The sequence below is a fragment of the Simochromis diagramma genome, unplaced genomic scaffold, assembly GCF_900408965.1.
Source record: "Simochromis diagramma unplaced genomic scaffold, fSimDia1.1 OVJJ01000208.1, whole genome shotgun sequence".
In the NCBI taxonomy this organism is placed as follows: Eukaryota; Metazoa; Chordata; class Actinopteri; order Cichliformes; family Cichlidae; genus Simochromis; species Simochromis diagramma.
Genome location: NW_024386789.1, coordinates 890,675 through 907,278, shown reverse-complemented (window position 1 = coordinate 907,278; position 16,604 = coordinate 890,675). Strand labels below are relative to the sequence as shown.

General features: G+C 42.4%; 1 protein-coding gene across 8 annotated transcripts in view; it reads right to left on the bottom strand.

The window, feature by feature from the left end:
- arhgap17a (Rho GTPase activating protein 17a) overlaps positions 1–16,604 on the bottom strand; it is a 33,824-nt gene that overhangs the window by 4,614 nt on the left and 12,606 nt on the right. For 2 of the 8 annotated variants that reach the window (XM_040023159.1, XM_040023163.1), the window contains exons 3-19: positions 12,326–12,430; positions 12,087–12,119; positions 11,584–11,660; positions 10,745–10,856; positions 10,101–10,177; positions 9,812–9,929; positions 9,093–9,161; positions 8,837–8,918; positions 7,138–7,265; positions 4,731–4,842; positions 4,365–4,446; positions 3,876–3,956; positions 3,670–3,783; positions 3,367–3,458; positions 1,913–2,060; positions 1,431–1,709; positions 460–608 (exon numbers count right to left, since the gene is read on the bottom strand). In XM_040023159.1, the coding sequence (XP_039879093.1) occupies positions 460–608; positions 1,431–1,709; positions 1,913–2,060; positions 3,367–3,458; positions 3,670–3,783; positions 3,876–3,956; positions 4,365–4,446; positions 4,731–4,842; positions 7,138–7,265; positions 8,837–8,918; positions 9,093–9,161; positions 9,812–9,929; positions 10,101–10,177; positions 10,745–10,856; positions 11,584–11,660; positions 12,087–12,119; positions 12,326–12,430 (1,858 nt within the window). The remainder of the gene's footprint in view (positions 1–459; positions 609–1,430; positions 1,710–1,912; positions 2,061–3,366; positions 3,459–3,669; positions 3,784–3,875; positions 3,957–4,364; positions 4,447–4,730; positions 4,843–7,137; positions 7,266–8,836; positions 8,919–9,092; positions 9,162–9,811; positions 9,930–10,100; positions 10,178–10,744; positions 10,857–11,583; positions 11,661–12,086; positions 12,120–12,325; positions 12,431–16,604) is intronic. The other 6 variants (XM_040023160.1, XM_040023161.1, XM_040023162.1 and 3 more) reach the window with 6 other exon arrangements.

The following is a 16,604-nucleotide window of genomic DNA, read 5'->3' as shown; positions in this document are numbered from 1 at the left end:
AAAAGGTAAACTGCCATTATTGGTGGGAAACATAAATAAAAGTCCAAAAGTATACATACGATATCCATCTGTATAAGAAAATCTAGGCCCCAGTCCCACAGGCACCTTCTGCCAACCACAGGTCACGAGGGAAAGACGTGCATTCCCTGATGAATTGTGAGTAGCTGCTGGAACCTGAAGTGACCATTAGAGGAACTGTATTTTTTTGGGACTTGGGTACTGGCTTAATTTTTCACTAGCCATCAATCTCATACCATCTCCAAGAGCCATGCAAACAGTGATGGTCCCACCCTAAAGTCTGTTTGCATGGGTCTGGCTATTCAGAGGGAGGAATTATGGGAATTCAACCCATGCAGAAGCTGTACCGATGTCCTAAACATATTTAGATCTTTATTTAATTAGTATTTCTAAGCAATGAATGACTGACTTATTGCACCACTTTAGGGTGTAGATTCTTACCTCTGCGCATCATATGTGGACTGGGCCCCATGGATCCAGCTGCAGGGGTTCCAGTGCCCAGCTGGCCAGCAGCCTGGCTGCCTCCACCAGAGCCATTCCTCTGGAGCGCAGGGGTTGGGGTGGATGTAGAGTCACGTAGCTTTGGGCTGCTTAAGAGAAAGAACACACACACACACCAAAAAAAAAAAGAAAAAAAAGAAGAAGCTTTAAACCATCAAGTTGGCCGAAACTGAGTAGCACATATGCAACAGCATCCAGCCTTGAATGTTTTTAAGAGCTATTAAAGTAGAATCAGATTTATTTTAGTAGTAGCAAACCCCTCTCATGTGCTGCATAGTATGTGCCACAAATATAATCTGGGAGGCTCATCTAAATTTGCTTTCCCAGTGGAGTCTGTAGAGCCAAAAATGCTGAGCTGAATAGTGTCATCTGTCTGAAAATGAATGTTGTCTTTTCAGCAACTAAATCAAAGACACTCGTTCAGTCTTTGCATAACAGGCGCCAATGTCCAGGCTTGTCAAAGCAGTTTGAGCCAGTTAGTGTGAGTTTCCTGCTGATTCTAGTGATTTGGGGAGGAAAGCAGAGGGATGGGAAGTCAAGAGGCCCTGAGAGCGACTGTTAGTGGAATGACAGAGGCCATTGTTGTGCCATTTCAGTGGGCTGATTTTAGAGTCGTCTGCATAGCTGCAACTGGTGGTGGCGTAAGAAAACTTGTGGTTTTGTTAGAGAAACCACCAGCTGAACTAAGGTGACCAAGAGAAGAGCTGATGTCTGTGAGATGCCAGTGAGCCATGCATTAATAAACCTCTCCACTTTATGCAACTCATCAGATTGACGTTGTGCGTTTACCGACAATTCACTAATGTCTTCCTGCAGTTTGAACCCTGAAAACATAAAAGCATGCATGTGTGCTTGTAAGGCATGCTACGTTTTTGCCACCAGCAGCAGAGATGCAGGGAAACACCTCTTACCTGAGCTCCTCTGTGTGCTGGGCTAGAAGCTGCTGAGCAGCTGCAAGAGCAGCAAGACCCTGTGCCAAACTTTGCTGGAAAGGATCAGACCCTGAACCCCCAGGTGAAGCTTGTGACTGGGGCTCAGCCGAGGCCTGGGGAACCTGCCCAGCCCCGTGTCCCTGTCCCTGAGCCTCCACGGGGGGTAAAGGAGGCTGGAAAGCAGGTGAAGTGTGCTGCTTTCTACCTAAAGTGTTACTGCCTCTACGAAGGGTGTGGTCCGAGTGCTTGTTAGTGGTACTACACAGGGATAGCAGGGAGACGGTGAAGGAGAGAAACAAAAACCACCAAAAGAGATTCATGATTAGGGCAGAATCACCACAGCATGACGAGAAAAGTGACCGGATTATTTACACCAACATTATCTAGAAGCATAAGAAAGCAGCTGGATTAAAAGGCACAAATGAATCAGAGTGATCAGCGAGCAACTTCTGGAGGATTACTTGTCTTTGCGTCCTGTGTCGTTCTCTGGTCCCACCATGCTGCCAGGTCTCTTCCTTTCAATGGTGCCGGAGTCATAATCTAAGTGATTGTTGTGGTTGGATGCAGGTGTGGGCATCACAAACATGCCAGAAACATTGAACTCCACGTCTATAAAAACACAGTTAAGAAAAACAGGTTAAACTGTATAAAGAACGAGTGCAGGTGGGTGTTATAGCGCCCCCTTTTTGGTTAAATAAACAGCAAACGAACAATTTAACGTAAATTTAACGTTATTCACTGTAATGCACAGAATGTTCAATCAATCCATGTTTGCATTCTTTACTTTACGCTAGCTTGTGACCTGTGATAGAGGGAGAACCTAACTGAACAAGACCATGGAGGTCTCGGGTCGTTATCCAAGCTTGTTAGACTGAAACACAGAAAACAAGCCGAAAACACTAATATGTGTAAGAAGAAGCAGATGTTGCCAGATGGCAGATGTTTACTTTGTTTATTCTGACACAAACATTAGCCTATTATTCAGTTTACATTAGGCTGGAATGCTCCAAAAACCTTTCATAAGCTGCTCAAAAACACACAATTCAAATTTAACTGAACGAAATTAAGAATCAAAGATTTGCCTGAAAGTGTTTGTCTACAGACTGTGAAAGGAGTTCCCACAAACACAGTCAGCAATTTACCAAAGTCCTTATTATTGTGAGGTGATAGCTCCCACTGTCTCATCATCCCTCTCTGTATGTGCACCAGAGATGCTCAATTATGGCAACACTAGTAATATATCATCTCTGCCTAAGATACAGGCCCTCAACAGAGACTATAAGAGAGGCTTTAACTAACCTGCCTGTGCAACCCAGACAAATATGCAGCTGCCTCAGAACTTTACATACATCCAACATCAGTATGGATGTCATGGTATTTCTGGCTTTTCATGATTTTGTTAAACAGTTTTTTTTCCAGGATGCAATGAATGCACACCATCCATCCTTAATGACTTTAAAAAACAAGAATTGGATGAACAAGTCTTTGGGATTTTCTGGAATCCACCAAAAGCACCTGGTCGAGGTGTGACTCTCTAAGATATTAGTGGGGGCGTGTGTGTTTATTTAACCCAGCATGTAAACTACTGACTCTGTTACATATTAACAGTAAGAGGGAGTTTTACTTTCATTTAGTTCTTCAGTTCACTGGATTTGGTGAGTGTTTAAAGCAACTTGTATGTATATGACATTCAATAAAAGACATCTTCCAGCCAGCCTCTAAAGTACAAAAAACTGTTTGACCTTGGTCATCTTATCTCAGTCCCCTTTCACTCCTGATTATCGGCCTTGCAAGGCAATCGATATCAGCTGCCTTCCCCATGACTGCCTTATATACTGATAGGACTAATGGCTTCAAAGAAGGTAAATAAGGTCAGACTGAAAATAAGCAGCTATAGAGGAAACCCAAGACCTACCCTCAGGAAAGAACCAGTCAGCATGTTGGATAATGGGCTCAACAATGGCCACCACGTGCACAGAGGTAGCTGCAGCCATCTCAGCCAGACTCCTGGGTGTGCATACATAGATGTGCAAAAATTAGATGCTTTCTGACATAATGAGGGATAAACTGAAATAAGCTTAAATAACAGACTATCGTTTCTACGTTTTCTTCACCACCCTAGACTAGGCTCTGACCTCCCAGACACTGTTACATCTCCCTTGTTTTAAACATGACTGACAAGTAAGCTGCAACAGATTATTCTGTCTTGCCCGCTCACCCTTCAGTCTTGGCCCAGAGCAAATTGGGTCCCAGGACAATGGAAATGTTGCTAGGGGTCATTTTGTTCAGCTCGCTCTCCTGAGCCAGTTTGGCTAAAAACTTCACCAGATACCTAAAAGAAAACACGGAGGGCAGAGAGCTGAGAATAGTCTTGCGTGACAGACAAAAGCAAAATCAGTCCCTATGTAGGTTTCAGCGACTGACCTCAGGTTGTTTTTGTTGTTCTTTGGTAGTTTATCACATACAACCCAGAGCGCCTGGAGCCGTTTGTCTGGGTCTGACACACTAGAATGATAGAAGAAAGTAGATAAATAACAGCACAGCTCATTATTTATGGAAGACATAAGAAGCCAAAAATATACATAAAAATATGTATTTCAAATCCACCAAAATAAAGCATTAAAATTTAATTATTTATAGGTTTCACATGGCAAATTTAAAATTGTTTATATAAACTACCCTGCTTTTATTTTAATCAAATTCATTTGAGAGTTTTTGTCATCATTCTCACTTCTCACATTATACAGGAAACTTAAAGAAGCATATTAAAAACCTTTGATTACATGTTTATTTATCAACTTTTGAAGTTTCCGTCCTTTATAATTACTGGTGTAATCTCCAGATGGCAAGTAAAACTTGAATCTGTCATGTGCTGTGCAAAGATAGATTGAGCAGGACTATTTAGAGCCTTGCCTGGATGCCTGGATCCATTCATCATAAAGCTGGAAGGTCATTAGAGGTTCAGGGAGTTCCCTCAGGTAGGACTTTAGTGCTCCTGTAACCACACATGTGCACAATAGTTTTATTTAAAAACACTATTACAGGCAAAAATGTAGATGAAATAAAATCGAGCCGCTACGTCATTTATCAGTTAGAATCGTGAAGAGTGAAATTGAACTATCCCTGAGTTTGTCGCTGAAATATGAAGAAGAAAAGACAAAGTTTGAAAGAAACATTAATTATAATAAACAGCAAATATTTGCTTGTTTTTTAGATTTTGGTCCAAATTTTACACTAAGAGATACAACAGCTGAAGAACGGTGCCGGTTTGGAACGTACCAGCGACAGCGTGGGGGTCAGAGTAGAACTCCTCCAGCTGTGAAGTGGAACAGTCGAGCGCCGCCTTTAGCTTCTTTAACTTGGATGCCCCTGCTGCAATTCTGAATAGACCCTGACACACACACACACACGCACACACACACACACACACACACACACAGTTACAGACGGACTCTGTATCCACTACGTATACTCCCTCTGCCAACTGCACACAATGAAACCTTAAAGCAGGCAAACAAACACACCCACCAGTCACAGCATAGCGAGCTATTTACTTTGACACATAAACAAAGGCTGTCTTCACACCATAATGACACAGACTGGACTCACAGAGGAATGAATCAGGAAACAAATAATGTGCTTTGGAGTTAACACTTGCCCTCTTTCCTCCCTCCCTTTTTACACAATCACGGGGGAAACAAAACCTTCTGATTTATGGACAGGAGACGAGCACGTCCCAGCACATTGTATTCTAAATTTGTATCAGGGTGGAGACGTAAACATTTCATGTCTATTCGCGTTCACCATAACATGGCGACCATTTCTCTGGAACAGCGTTACGGAAAATCATTTGCAATTTGCTCATCTCCTTAGATGTTCGTGTAAACAAACAATTAAAAGCTTAGTTTCAATTTTCTCAATGACCAGTCGAGCCGTTTATGCCACTTCTAATTAAAATGCCAGCATTACTTTTACTTCACTGGTTAAAACGAGTAATAAAGTAAAAGCCAATAAGCTCATCAAACTAGATAAGAATTGATTTCTAAAACGAGCATCGACAACCTATGAAAAGCATTAAAAAGAGGCTGTACTAAAACCTCTTATAGAAATCAAACTTTGGCGGGAGCACACTGAGTAAAAGCAGAACAACATGGAAGTCTGTGCTTTCTTAAAGCGATATGTCATCCCTGATAGGTTCCAGTCTGATAAAGAGCACAGAAACTGCCCTCACCATAGTAAGTGTTCACTGCGGTATGATGCTAATAAGATTGCTGTTCTTATTTATTTGGCTTAAGCGCAGCGGTTGACAAGACCGATCCCAAAATCCTCGCTCACTCTCTGGAGCAGTGCGTCTACGTTTTTCCAATAATGTTCTCGAGTGGTTCAGATCATATATCAGCACCTTTGGAGATCAGCTGTCAAACAGTCGTAACACTTCCTGTGGTACTGCACGGGGCAGTTGTCTCGATCAGTTACTGTTCTCATTATGCATGCTGCCACTTGGCAACCCTATGAGACAGCAAAGCACTAATCACCGTAGTTATGCAGCTGATACATGCTACATGCTAGATGACAACTCCCTTATTGCACTATTTCCAACTGATATTAACAAATGGACGAGCACATTTTAAACAAGCAAAACAGCAACAAGACAAAAATGGAAATTCTTCTAAAGCTGCTTTGGGCTGCTCCCTTATACACTGTTCAACTGCCCCTTAAGGCAATTATCTAATCATAAGTCAGCAAATGAATTAATTTAGGCGCATAGACATGATTAAGATGACCCGCTGAAGGTCAAATGAAGCATCAAGGCAGTTTAAGTGGCAGATGGGCTGGTCTGAGTATTTCACAAACTGCTGATCTGCTGGCATTTTCCACCACAGTGCCACAAGTCGAATGACAACCATGCTAACAGAGAAGCAACAGTAACTCAAATAACCACTCATTACAACCACTCCATGCAGAAGAGCATCTCTGAACCTTGAACCCGATGAGCTACAGCTGCAGAAAGCCACACTCGGCACCACCCCTGCCAGCTAAGAACAGGACACAGAGGCTACATTTCATAAGAGAAAAACATGGCCTGGTCCAATGAGTCTTGTTTTCTATTGCAACATTTGGATGGTGAATCGGATGTAAACAACATTGTTTCAGGATGGTGGTGTAATGTTTGAGGGATATTTTTGGGCCACTTAGTACAGCTGAACATTGTTTAAATGCCACAGCTTGAGTATTGTTGCTGACCTTCCTTTATGAACACGGTGTACCCACTTTTCTGTTAGCTGCTTCCAGCAGGATAATGCTCCACGCCACAAAGTTCAAATCATGTCAAACTGGTTTCTTGAACGTGACAATGACTTCACTGTACTCAAATAACCCCCACAGTCACCAGATCGCAATCTAATGGAGCACGTTTGGGATGTTGTTTAATGGGAGATTCATATCATGGATGCACAGCCAAGAAATCTGCAGCAACTATGTGATGCTATCATGTCAATATGAACCAAAATCTTTGAGGAAGGTTGCGAGCACCTTACTGAATCTCTGCCATAAAGCAACCACTTACTAATAAGGTTTAACTGAAAGGATCTGGTGACCGTATATATCTTACTTCGATGATCCAAAGCACTTAAATTTCAATCAGTATCTCGTCTTCACTCCCTGCCACAATCTATAACTTCCATACCTCTTCCTTCATGCCCGTCTCTAGAAGCATCATGACACAAGCCTCTATTGGCAGGGCGATCTCCCTCCCACTCCTCTTCAGGTGTTCATCCAAACCAGTGCCAAACGCCGGCTTTTCCGTCCATGAATCTGAATGTAAAGAGAGTTAATAATAAATAGAGAGGAGAAGAAAGGAGCAAAGAGTGGAATTAGAAACACATGAAAAGAGACCAGATTATTATAATTGTAAAATACATATAAGTGTGAGTAAGGCCTGTTACTGGTTTGGATGGTAGATACCTGGGTCAAAAACTTCCCCTTGGGCCATTTTGTTTAAAAAAAAAAAAAACAAACAAACAAACTCCCCCTACAAGGTGTCGCCAAATAATAACCACATACTCTCAGCCAACAGAAGTGACTGTTCTGTGATCTTTATGTGTTTATGAGCGAGTGTGAGCACGTGAGCTTAAAGGCAAGTAAGGAGGGAGGGCCGGGGAAAGAATTTTGGGGTGGTGTGGGGCGCTCCAAAACCAGGTGGGTGTGTGTGGAGCTCATGAGTCATTGCCACATGCTGGGAGACCAGGCTAGTCTGTGTAAGACCACATGTGTTTAATGCAGAAAAAACAAACTCCTTGAACAAGACACAGCTAAAGAGTGCACGTAAGATGAAAACAAACTGAGAGGAGACATCACAATCCTAAAATTCTCAGAGTCAAGGACTGTTGTTTAATGTCAGGACCCCTTTAAAGGTATAGTCAGTCATTTTTAGAGTTTATTTAATAGAAAAGAAAAATACCGTACTCATAAATATGATTATTTATTACATTTTCCAAAAAACTGAACTTAGAAATAACCCATTAAATATACAAAGGAGCAGGCACAGACTGGTGGAAGCCCCGCCATCTTCAACAACAACAGCTAAGTGAGCTTTCCTGACTCATCACACTGCATTGGATACCTTTTTCAAAGTTTTGCAGTCTCCTCCTCTCCCCGTGAATAGACGAGGATGAGCAGCTGAGGTAAACAGCGCACTGACCGCCTACACACTACAGATGAACGGCAGCCAGAGTTGTTTGTCCTAAAACGGCCACCGTATCTAGAGACACGGAGTTAATATGCAAAATACTCCAAAATATTTAATTAACACATATCCATTTTCATTTTATTCCTGATCTATTGCTAAGTGTTGATAATATTCAACTATGTTATAATAAACAGTAATAGAAACAGGGCCAAGTGATTGTCCTAGAGCAGCCAGCGTCGTTAAGATTATGCACTCGAATTTGACAAGGTAAGAAGACAGAATTCAGTTGACTACAATCTGTAATTTATTGACATCTAGTGGTGATATTTTACACGCTGTACCTTTAACAATGTCAAAACGTGGGGAAGAAAAAGAGATGGCGGGATGTAACTGAAAGCAGCGGTTTTGGATTTCTAGAGTCAGCTGAGAATGAAAACTTGATTCTCCTCATTGCAAGTCAGGACACATATGAGTGAATTTCCATGTAAAGTAGATATTTAAAGGGGGAGCCAAAAAAACGAGTAAAACAGAGGTTGCTGCTGGGAAGGAGGTACAGGAGGTTCCTCCAAGAAATAAGCAAAAGGGTCACGTCACATGTTATGCATGGGAAAGTGACTTTTATTTTCCCCATAACAACGTTGCACTATTTTGTGTTAAACAGGTGTGTGTGCTTAAAGCATGTTTGCATATCTTATACCTTGCTGAGCCTGGATGGTTGGCAAGACAGTCTCCAGAACAGTGAGAGACTTTCTGTGGTAATCTGCCTGAGCTTCTAAGAGCTACAGAAACAGAGAGACACACACAGCAGAATAATAAGAGCAGTAAAGTACATGACAGCAAAGTAAATACAAACAGCTTGCCAAGCATCCGCCCCACAGCTACTCTGCAGCTGTGAACGTTCCCACGGAAAGTCATGCAACAACAGCGCTGGCTTGTTGACACAGTGAACTCACCGTTACGAAATAGTGGGCATAGTCGCCTTCTTTTGAGAAAAAACTGTACATGTCGGCAGCAAGCTGATCCTGTTGTAGAAGAAACAAAAAGGCATGATGTTAGATATATAAAGATGATGTTAAGTTATCATTTATAAGGGAAAACAGGGGAATTAGTGAGGCTATTTAAAGAGGATCATATCTACTAGTGTCATCCCTCGAATGAAAAAGTGCTTCAGGTGGCACAAGTTCAGGCGTCAGTGGCCGGTTAAGCTTCGCACGACTCATAAATCCTAAGTTTTACAGAAAGTTCTGTACTTCCTGGACAGAAAAACACATCATGGAGTCATGACACTAAAGTCACCAGTGACTCAGTTCAGTAGATTCACACAAACACACAGAGAGCTGACAGGACAGAGTCAGTTTGCATGCGTCAGCAAACCGGCCATTCCAAGGGTCTTGGAATGTCCAGTTGTTGCTCTAATGAGTTTACTCCCAGGCCTATTTCCAGTTTCTTTTACTCAGATCACTTTAACTCTGCTATGTGATTGCTTTTAAGCCTAAGTAGTCTTAAACACAACAAGTAGCCATGAATAAAGCAGTCTACATTTTACATTATCAATCAGGTCATGACCTTGCAAGTGGCATTTCTTCGATACGGTCCTGATTTGACATGACTGGTAGTTTGCCTTGATATAGACTTGCAGAAATGAATCAGTATGTTTGCACATAAAGATTACCTTGCAAAGCTCCACTTTGTTCATGGCCTCATCCACCTCTTCCTTGAGTAGGTCAGCCTTGGCCGTCAGTGCTTGAGTGTTTGTTCCTGAGATTATTGACTTGGTTGCCTGCAACCATCTGAATACGGAAAGAAAAGAGGAAAAAGCAGGAAATGCAGACGGCAATCTGAAATGTGGGCACTGTAAAAAAGTTAATGCCTGTGAATAAATGTGATTTATGCTACTGTGTTAGCAGTTCCAGGTATTTTAGAATGCATCGCCTAACAAGCAGAAAGACATTCAGACACACCTTGCTCTGGCAGAATCATAGTCCAACACCAGTTTGGCCAGCTGTTTCCTCTGCTTCAGGATGTTAGGGATTTCCACCTAAATGAATGGTTAAAACACACCAAGCTTAAGAAAATATACCTCTGAAGAAGACCTGCAAGGCACTGCCACTGATTTTCCTACATGACTATTGGAGGTTTAATAAAATATGGTAATTGTTAAATGGACTGGTTCTTATATAGCGCTATTGTACTCTAGTTACTAACTCAGAACAGCTTTAAAAAACGTCTCATTCACTCATCCACACAAGCACTTTTTCTATGCCTAAGTGCTTACTATCCAACATTCACACTCTAGTGAATTGATCAGGAGCAACTCGGGGTTCAGTATCTAGGACAAGGATACTTTGGCTAGTGTTATGAGGGCTGGGATGTTTCGAAAAACACAGGACAATCACCATAATGGGTCACTGCTCTAGCAACTGGCTGCTTTTTACTAAAAAGCTTTCGTTCATTTGGAGTTGGGCAGCACAAAGCAAGAGAAAATTAATCATATAAAGTATAAATGACACCAGTTAAAGTGGAGAAATGGGTGCAGCTGATATTTTAGCCATTCAAAAAGCAGTTTCTTTATATTAAGTTAATATTAATGCATAGGGTTTCTGACCTCGGCTAACTGGCTAAGTGGATCCAGAACGTCCTTCTCTATCTGCAGCTCATGTTGCATCAGCTCTGATGCCAGACGATTCTCTGCATCTCCACACACCTCCATCATTTTCCTATTGACAAGCACATGAAGAGAGAGAGAGACAGGCCTGTTAAAATCAAGCAAAGTCACACATATGCCTCATTGACATATCCGCACTAACAGATGTGGATGTTAGGTCCTCTGTAACCAGTGTAATCACACGTGTTCTTTGCAAAATGGAATTTACATAACAACACAGAAGGACCACAGTCTGCGTAACCAGGCCTTCATCTGTCCACAGCCAACAGCTGAGAACAAAACCAGGTCACTGATGTCATCATTTCTAGCCGCTCAAAGCCAGGAGCACAAAGTGACCTAGTGACACTTTATCTACGAGTGAATCAGTTTTTGAGCTGCCGTTTTCCCAGATATGAAACCTATAAGCCTTGACACGAGAAACAGCGAGTTCCAGATATCAATAAAACTGTTGGCATGATTGAATCACATGTGCAAGCAGACTCTCATACTTCCCCTTCCTTATTCTTTCCAGACAGACTCATAGCTGCAGTGTAGATTTGTAGACATCTACTTTCTAGATCCTCAACTACTCTGCGTATGAGCGCCAGAATAGTTGATCTGATTCTTCTGTAAGGGAACTGCTGAAAGCCCCTGACAGACAAACAGAACCGGGAAGGCCGCTTACCCTGAATGTGAGACCTTGCATTTCACACTCTCTGGGGTGCTTCTGCTCTATATCGGCAACGGTTGCCCAGACAAGGCAATTGGATTTCTGGTGTGTCAATCAATCACACACTCACCCTATTAAGGAGTCTTCTCCCAACTGGCTTCCACCTTCAGTCATTGCCTGGGACAGTGCCGTGAGGGGAAGCTTTTTCTGTTGTGTGTTTAGTGGAGGAAAAAATGCAAACAGTGATTAGATGCAGGTGCACATGAACTTATGCATACAAGGTCAAGCCAATGGAAAACTGGTTTAGGACTTTCCATTGAACATATCAAGCGTAAATTCAGAAAGAGGAAGCGAGCTTTTTGAGCAGGAGAGGGAAAAAAAAAAATAGACGATGAATACAATTTAAGACGAAAACTAAGGAAGTGACACATCTGCTAAATGACAGCTTATTTTTACAGTTATATGATTTACATCAGCGAATAAACACTGATGTGTGTGCAGCATCCTGTTTTTAATCGAGAGAATCCCCAAAGATGAGTGTGTCATGCATAGTGAATGAAGATGACAGATGCTGGAAATGGGAAATGGAGCAAGTGGTGCTGAGGATTGGAGAAGTGGAATAAGTGCTTTTACCTGACCATTTCCTGTATAGAGGCGTGGTACAGACTGAGGTGGATATTTTGGGTGGTGTAGGGTAGAAAAACAAAACAAAAGAGAAATTATAGATTGTGCTTCCTACTGTGGACACATTCAAGGAAAAAAAAATATATAAATAAAAAAGAACCCGACGTGTGTGGGAGGAACAGCTAAATCCTGCAACAGCTGCTTGATTTGCTTTAACAGGTTTTATAGCCACAAGCTTGATGGCTTACATGTCTCTTCTCTGCCTCTGCACCGATGTGTCCCTGTAGACACGACACCATCTTTTTGTGTGTGTTGTGGGACACCACGCGTACCAGCTCCATGCGCCGTTCGATCTGTGCACAAGACATACAAGAAGAGATCTTAGGCAAATAAAGAGCTTTTTGCTGAGGTAGAAAGAGCACACTGAGAACACAAACACCCAAGAAATGTTATACTTTATCACAATTAGAAAAGGAGACAACCATATTTTTATTTATAAAGCGCCAAATCACCACAACAGTCGTGTCAAGGCGCTTTGTATTGTAAGGTAGACCGTACAATAACGCAACAGAGAAAAACACAATGAGCAAGCACTTTGGTGACAGTGGGAAGGAGAAACATCCAGCAGAACCAGGCTCAGGCACTCCTTTAGAGTACTTCACATGACTCACGAGCCACCACGTCATCCTCTACCTGCCTACATTTCATTTATCTTCTGATTGGCTGCCAATCCCAAACAGAAGGTTTAAACAGCAGCTGGGTGGGTCTGCAGTGATCACAGCCAGAACCAATGAGAGGGATATTAGCTGTCACTGACATTATATAGAGCCACAAGCTAAATAACTCAGAAGTGACCGACACCCAACTTCCAAGGTAACTGGAACGCAGCAATGAAGATTACAGAGAGAAAATGCAGTTGATACACAACTTGACACAGCTCTGCCCCCCACTAGCAGCTGAAGTAGCGTATGTTTACAACACTGAGCAACACTTTAAGGTAACTTGGAAAGTGCACATGTTAAATGCTAAACATTCACTATACCCGATAGCCGCTGTGGCTAATAACAGAATAATAACGCAGCAGTTAGGCAGCAAAAGTGATGAATCCTGCCCATAACCTGTCAACTCAACCGATTAGCAGTTATTTGTGTCGTTTTCTGTTAAAATCCCAGACTGAAGCTGAGGAAGTCTATCAGCGGCTAGACAAGCAGTCGGAGCAAAGCTCTGATAGCGTGGAAATATGATGCCAAGTAACCAGAAGCACAGCACGACCTCAGACAACAAAACTATTTTCCTCATCTCTGCACTACCTAAGAGAAGATTGAAATGTGTCACAAATACATTACAGTTATGTTACTGTACGTCCACCACTGTGTTAGACAATTTAATAGTGCTGTCACTGGTGTTATTGTCTGTACTGGCCTATGCAAAAACTAAACGTAGTATCAACTACGCTAGTGTCAACCACTGTAAAAGGAAAAGTGTAACCAGCCTCTTTAAAGAACTTTAGATTAATCTCATCAACCCCACTAACTTGTCATCACAACCCAACATGGCAGAGCGCCCAGCTGAGGGCTAATGAGCTACAGCTCCATGCAGAAATATGATTTGTGATGGCCTTGTCAGTGTCAGGGGTCAAAGTTCAAGCGTGACTGATAAGGCCTGCTCCCGCGGAGCAACGCTGGAATGTTATCTTCGAAACACGTGACTCATCGGAAATGTCTTCCCAGCAGCGCCCACCGAGATGTGACCCATGGCGAGCAGCTCTTTGGCTTTGAAAAGGCTTTTTTGATTACACAGACTTTCTCCTGTTTACTCGGTTGACTCCACAGATCCACTCTGTGCCTTTAGCCTGACACCAGATATAATACTGTCATTGATTGAAGTTACAGCTATTCAGGCTGAAGGACAGAGGCCAACTGAAACGCCCCAGGGTCACTATTCACTGTGCTTGTCGTGCCAGGTGTCTGACTGCGACGGTCAGCGTCAACATTAGGCCGACTGTCGCTATGGAATGGAAGGGCTGATGGCGAGTTACTGTTCACATGTACTTAGAAGCCTGGTGAACACAGCGTGACAACGCAAGGAATTGGTTAAAGTTGGCCTTACTTGTGAAAAATGGGAAAGCAACTTCACAGAACAGGTTTCTACTGAAGTGAGAAATCAGAACTCTATAAATGTCTCAAAGCGCTAAACATGCACTTACGAGATGTTCAAATTATAAAGGGGAACAGTGAGATCTAGACTGTAACACGAGCAGAAATGGAGGGAGGCGAATTCAGGAGGAGGATAAACCAAATACCGCACAATTGTGTTCCAAAAACAGAACGGAGTCGGAACGCAGGAACTGCACAGCAGATATCCGCCTCCGTGTGCCGCCCCTTCCCTCCCCTCTCCTTGCGCTCTTACGTCAGTACAGACCCATGGTGGCCCCCGGCATTCCTAAAACAGCTGGCTTAAATACAATCGAACCAAAACACACACATGAACACAAGGATACACGCGTTATAGGCTTGGGAACAGTGATTAGACCCAGTTCATTTAGTGCCTGGTACAAAATCATTCAGGGGATTCCCCTCCCTATGCTCTAGAAGGGCCTAAATTCCTGTGTGGGTGTATGGGAAATGTTTGGATTACATGGCAGGAACCTTCTTCCTTACATTGTTAGAAAGTGGGGCCAGAGAAAGAATAAATTATCCTGAGGAGTCTTGGCAGATCCGAAAAGAAGCTGAAAAGCAGCGGGGCGTGTTTTTTTCCCCTCCTGCCGTGTGATGAGGTCAATACTTGGTCAATCCCATGATGCGTCATAGGAAAGGGAATCCCAATAATATGTAGGACAGACAGGGAGGAAAAAGACAGACAGTGGATGTGTTTATTTATTGGTTCCTAAGAGAAATGATGTTAACATGTCTGAACATGTCCTGAAAGAGCAAAAAATAGCTTGAGATGACGCATTAAGGGTGGAATTATTCTGTAAGCCTTGGATGGGAAACAAAATATTCTTTGTTTGCAGGAGGGATCAATGACAGAAGTGTTCAAACAGGTGGCTCCGAACTTATTACACTGGCAACACGATATTTCTGAAGTACTTCTGCAGTACCCATGTGGACTGATGCTATATACAGAGAAGAAGAAATGGGCAGGCAGCTGGCACAGGAATGCTGGCTGACTCTTTCCCACCTCGGAGGATCAAGCAGAGGACCGCTTTGAGGCAATCGAGCTAAGAAAGAAGCTGACTGTAAAGAGTTGGTTAGTTTCCACAAGTACTGGACTGACAACTGAAAAGATGGAAAAGGAGAGAAACAGCTCATGATCTGAAGCATAGCACAACACCCGTCAAACATAGTGGAGGCATGTAAGGCTGCCACTGGAACTACGTCACTAAGATATACTGATAATGTGACTGCTGATAGAAGTAGCAGGATGTATTGTGAAGTGCACAGGGTTGTACTCTCTGCTCAGCTTTCAAATCCTGAAAACTGCTTGGACAACACTTCAGAGTGCAAATGGGTAATGACCCAAAGCTTACAGCAAAAGCAAGAGTTTCTCAAGGAAAAGAAGTGGGTTCTTTTCAATAGCCAACTGAGTCATGTGATCTCAGTCCAACAGCGCATGCTTTCCAGTTATTAAATACAAAACAGAATGGAGAAAGGCCCACAAACAAGCAGCAGCTGAGGACCTGGCAGAGCATCCCAAGAGAGGAAATACAGCATTTAGTGACGTCCATGGGCTCTTGACTTCAGACAGTCACAGACTCCAAAGGAATTTTATCCATCAGAGGCCTTTGAAATGTGGGTCTACATATAAAAATGGTTCTGAAAGTCTGCAATTCAATCACACCATGTTTCATTTCAAACTCACTGTGGTGGTGTACAGAGGCAAAAAAAAGATTGTGTCTTTGCTCAAATACTTTTTGAACCTGACTGCACTTTGTTCTGCATTCTGTGCCTTTCTCTTGCTTTGCATATATTCTTCTTGATTGTGTACATTTCCCCTGTTTGTTATTTTTGCCTGCCGTCTTATCATTTATATTTTATTCCTGCATAGTTGGCATTGAGCAACCACAATTTTGTTCTACATGTATAACGAATAAAGAGCTATTCTTTTCTATTCTATTTTGTTCTAATCTAAGCTGCTTCTCAGACAGTACTTCCATCATCCCTTATTACATAAAGAGACTAGTCAAAGTGCCATTAATTAAACCCAAATATATTACAGACAAACTTAATAAAGACACAAATAAGTAAAACATGAACATAGGCACAATAGCAGATTAATAATAAGCAGTGATTACGTAGGGAATTCGATTATCTCTAGCCAGACACTCAGGAACAAACTGTCCACCTTCGTCTAATGTAGGTTTGAGTCAACACTAGTGGGTTACCATGCCAACATGCAGGCTTTAACTGGATTTTATGAGTGGACTGGAGCAAAATAAACTACTAAGAATACTTGCCTGTACTTACAGTGGTCATTATTGTTATCACTGGTCCTTGTTCCTATTGGGGATGTACTAAGCAAACACAT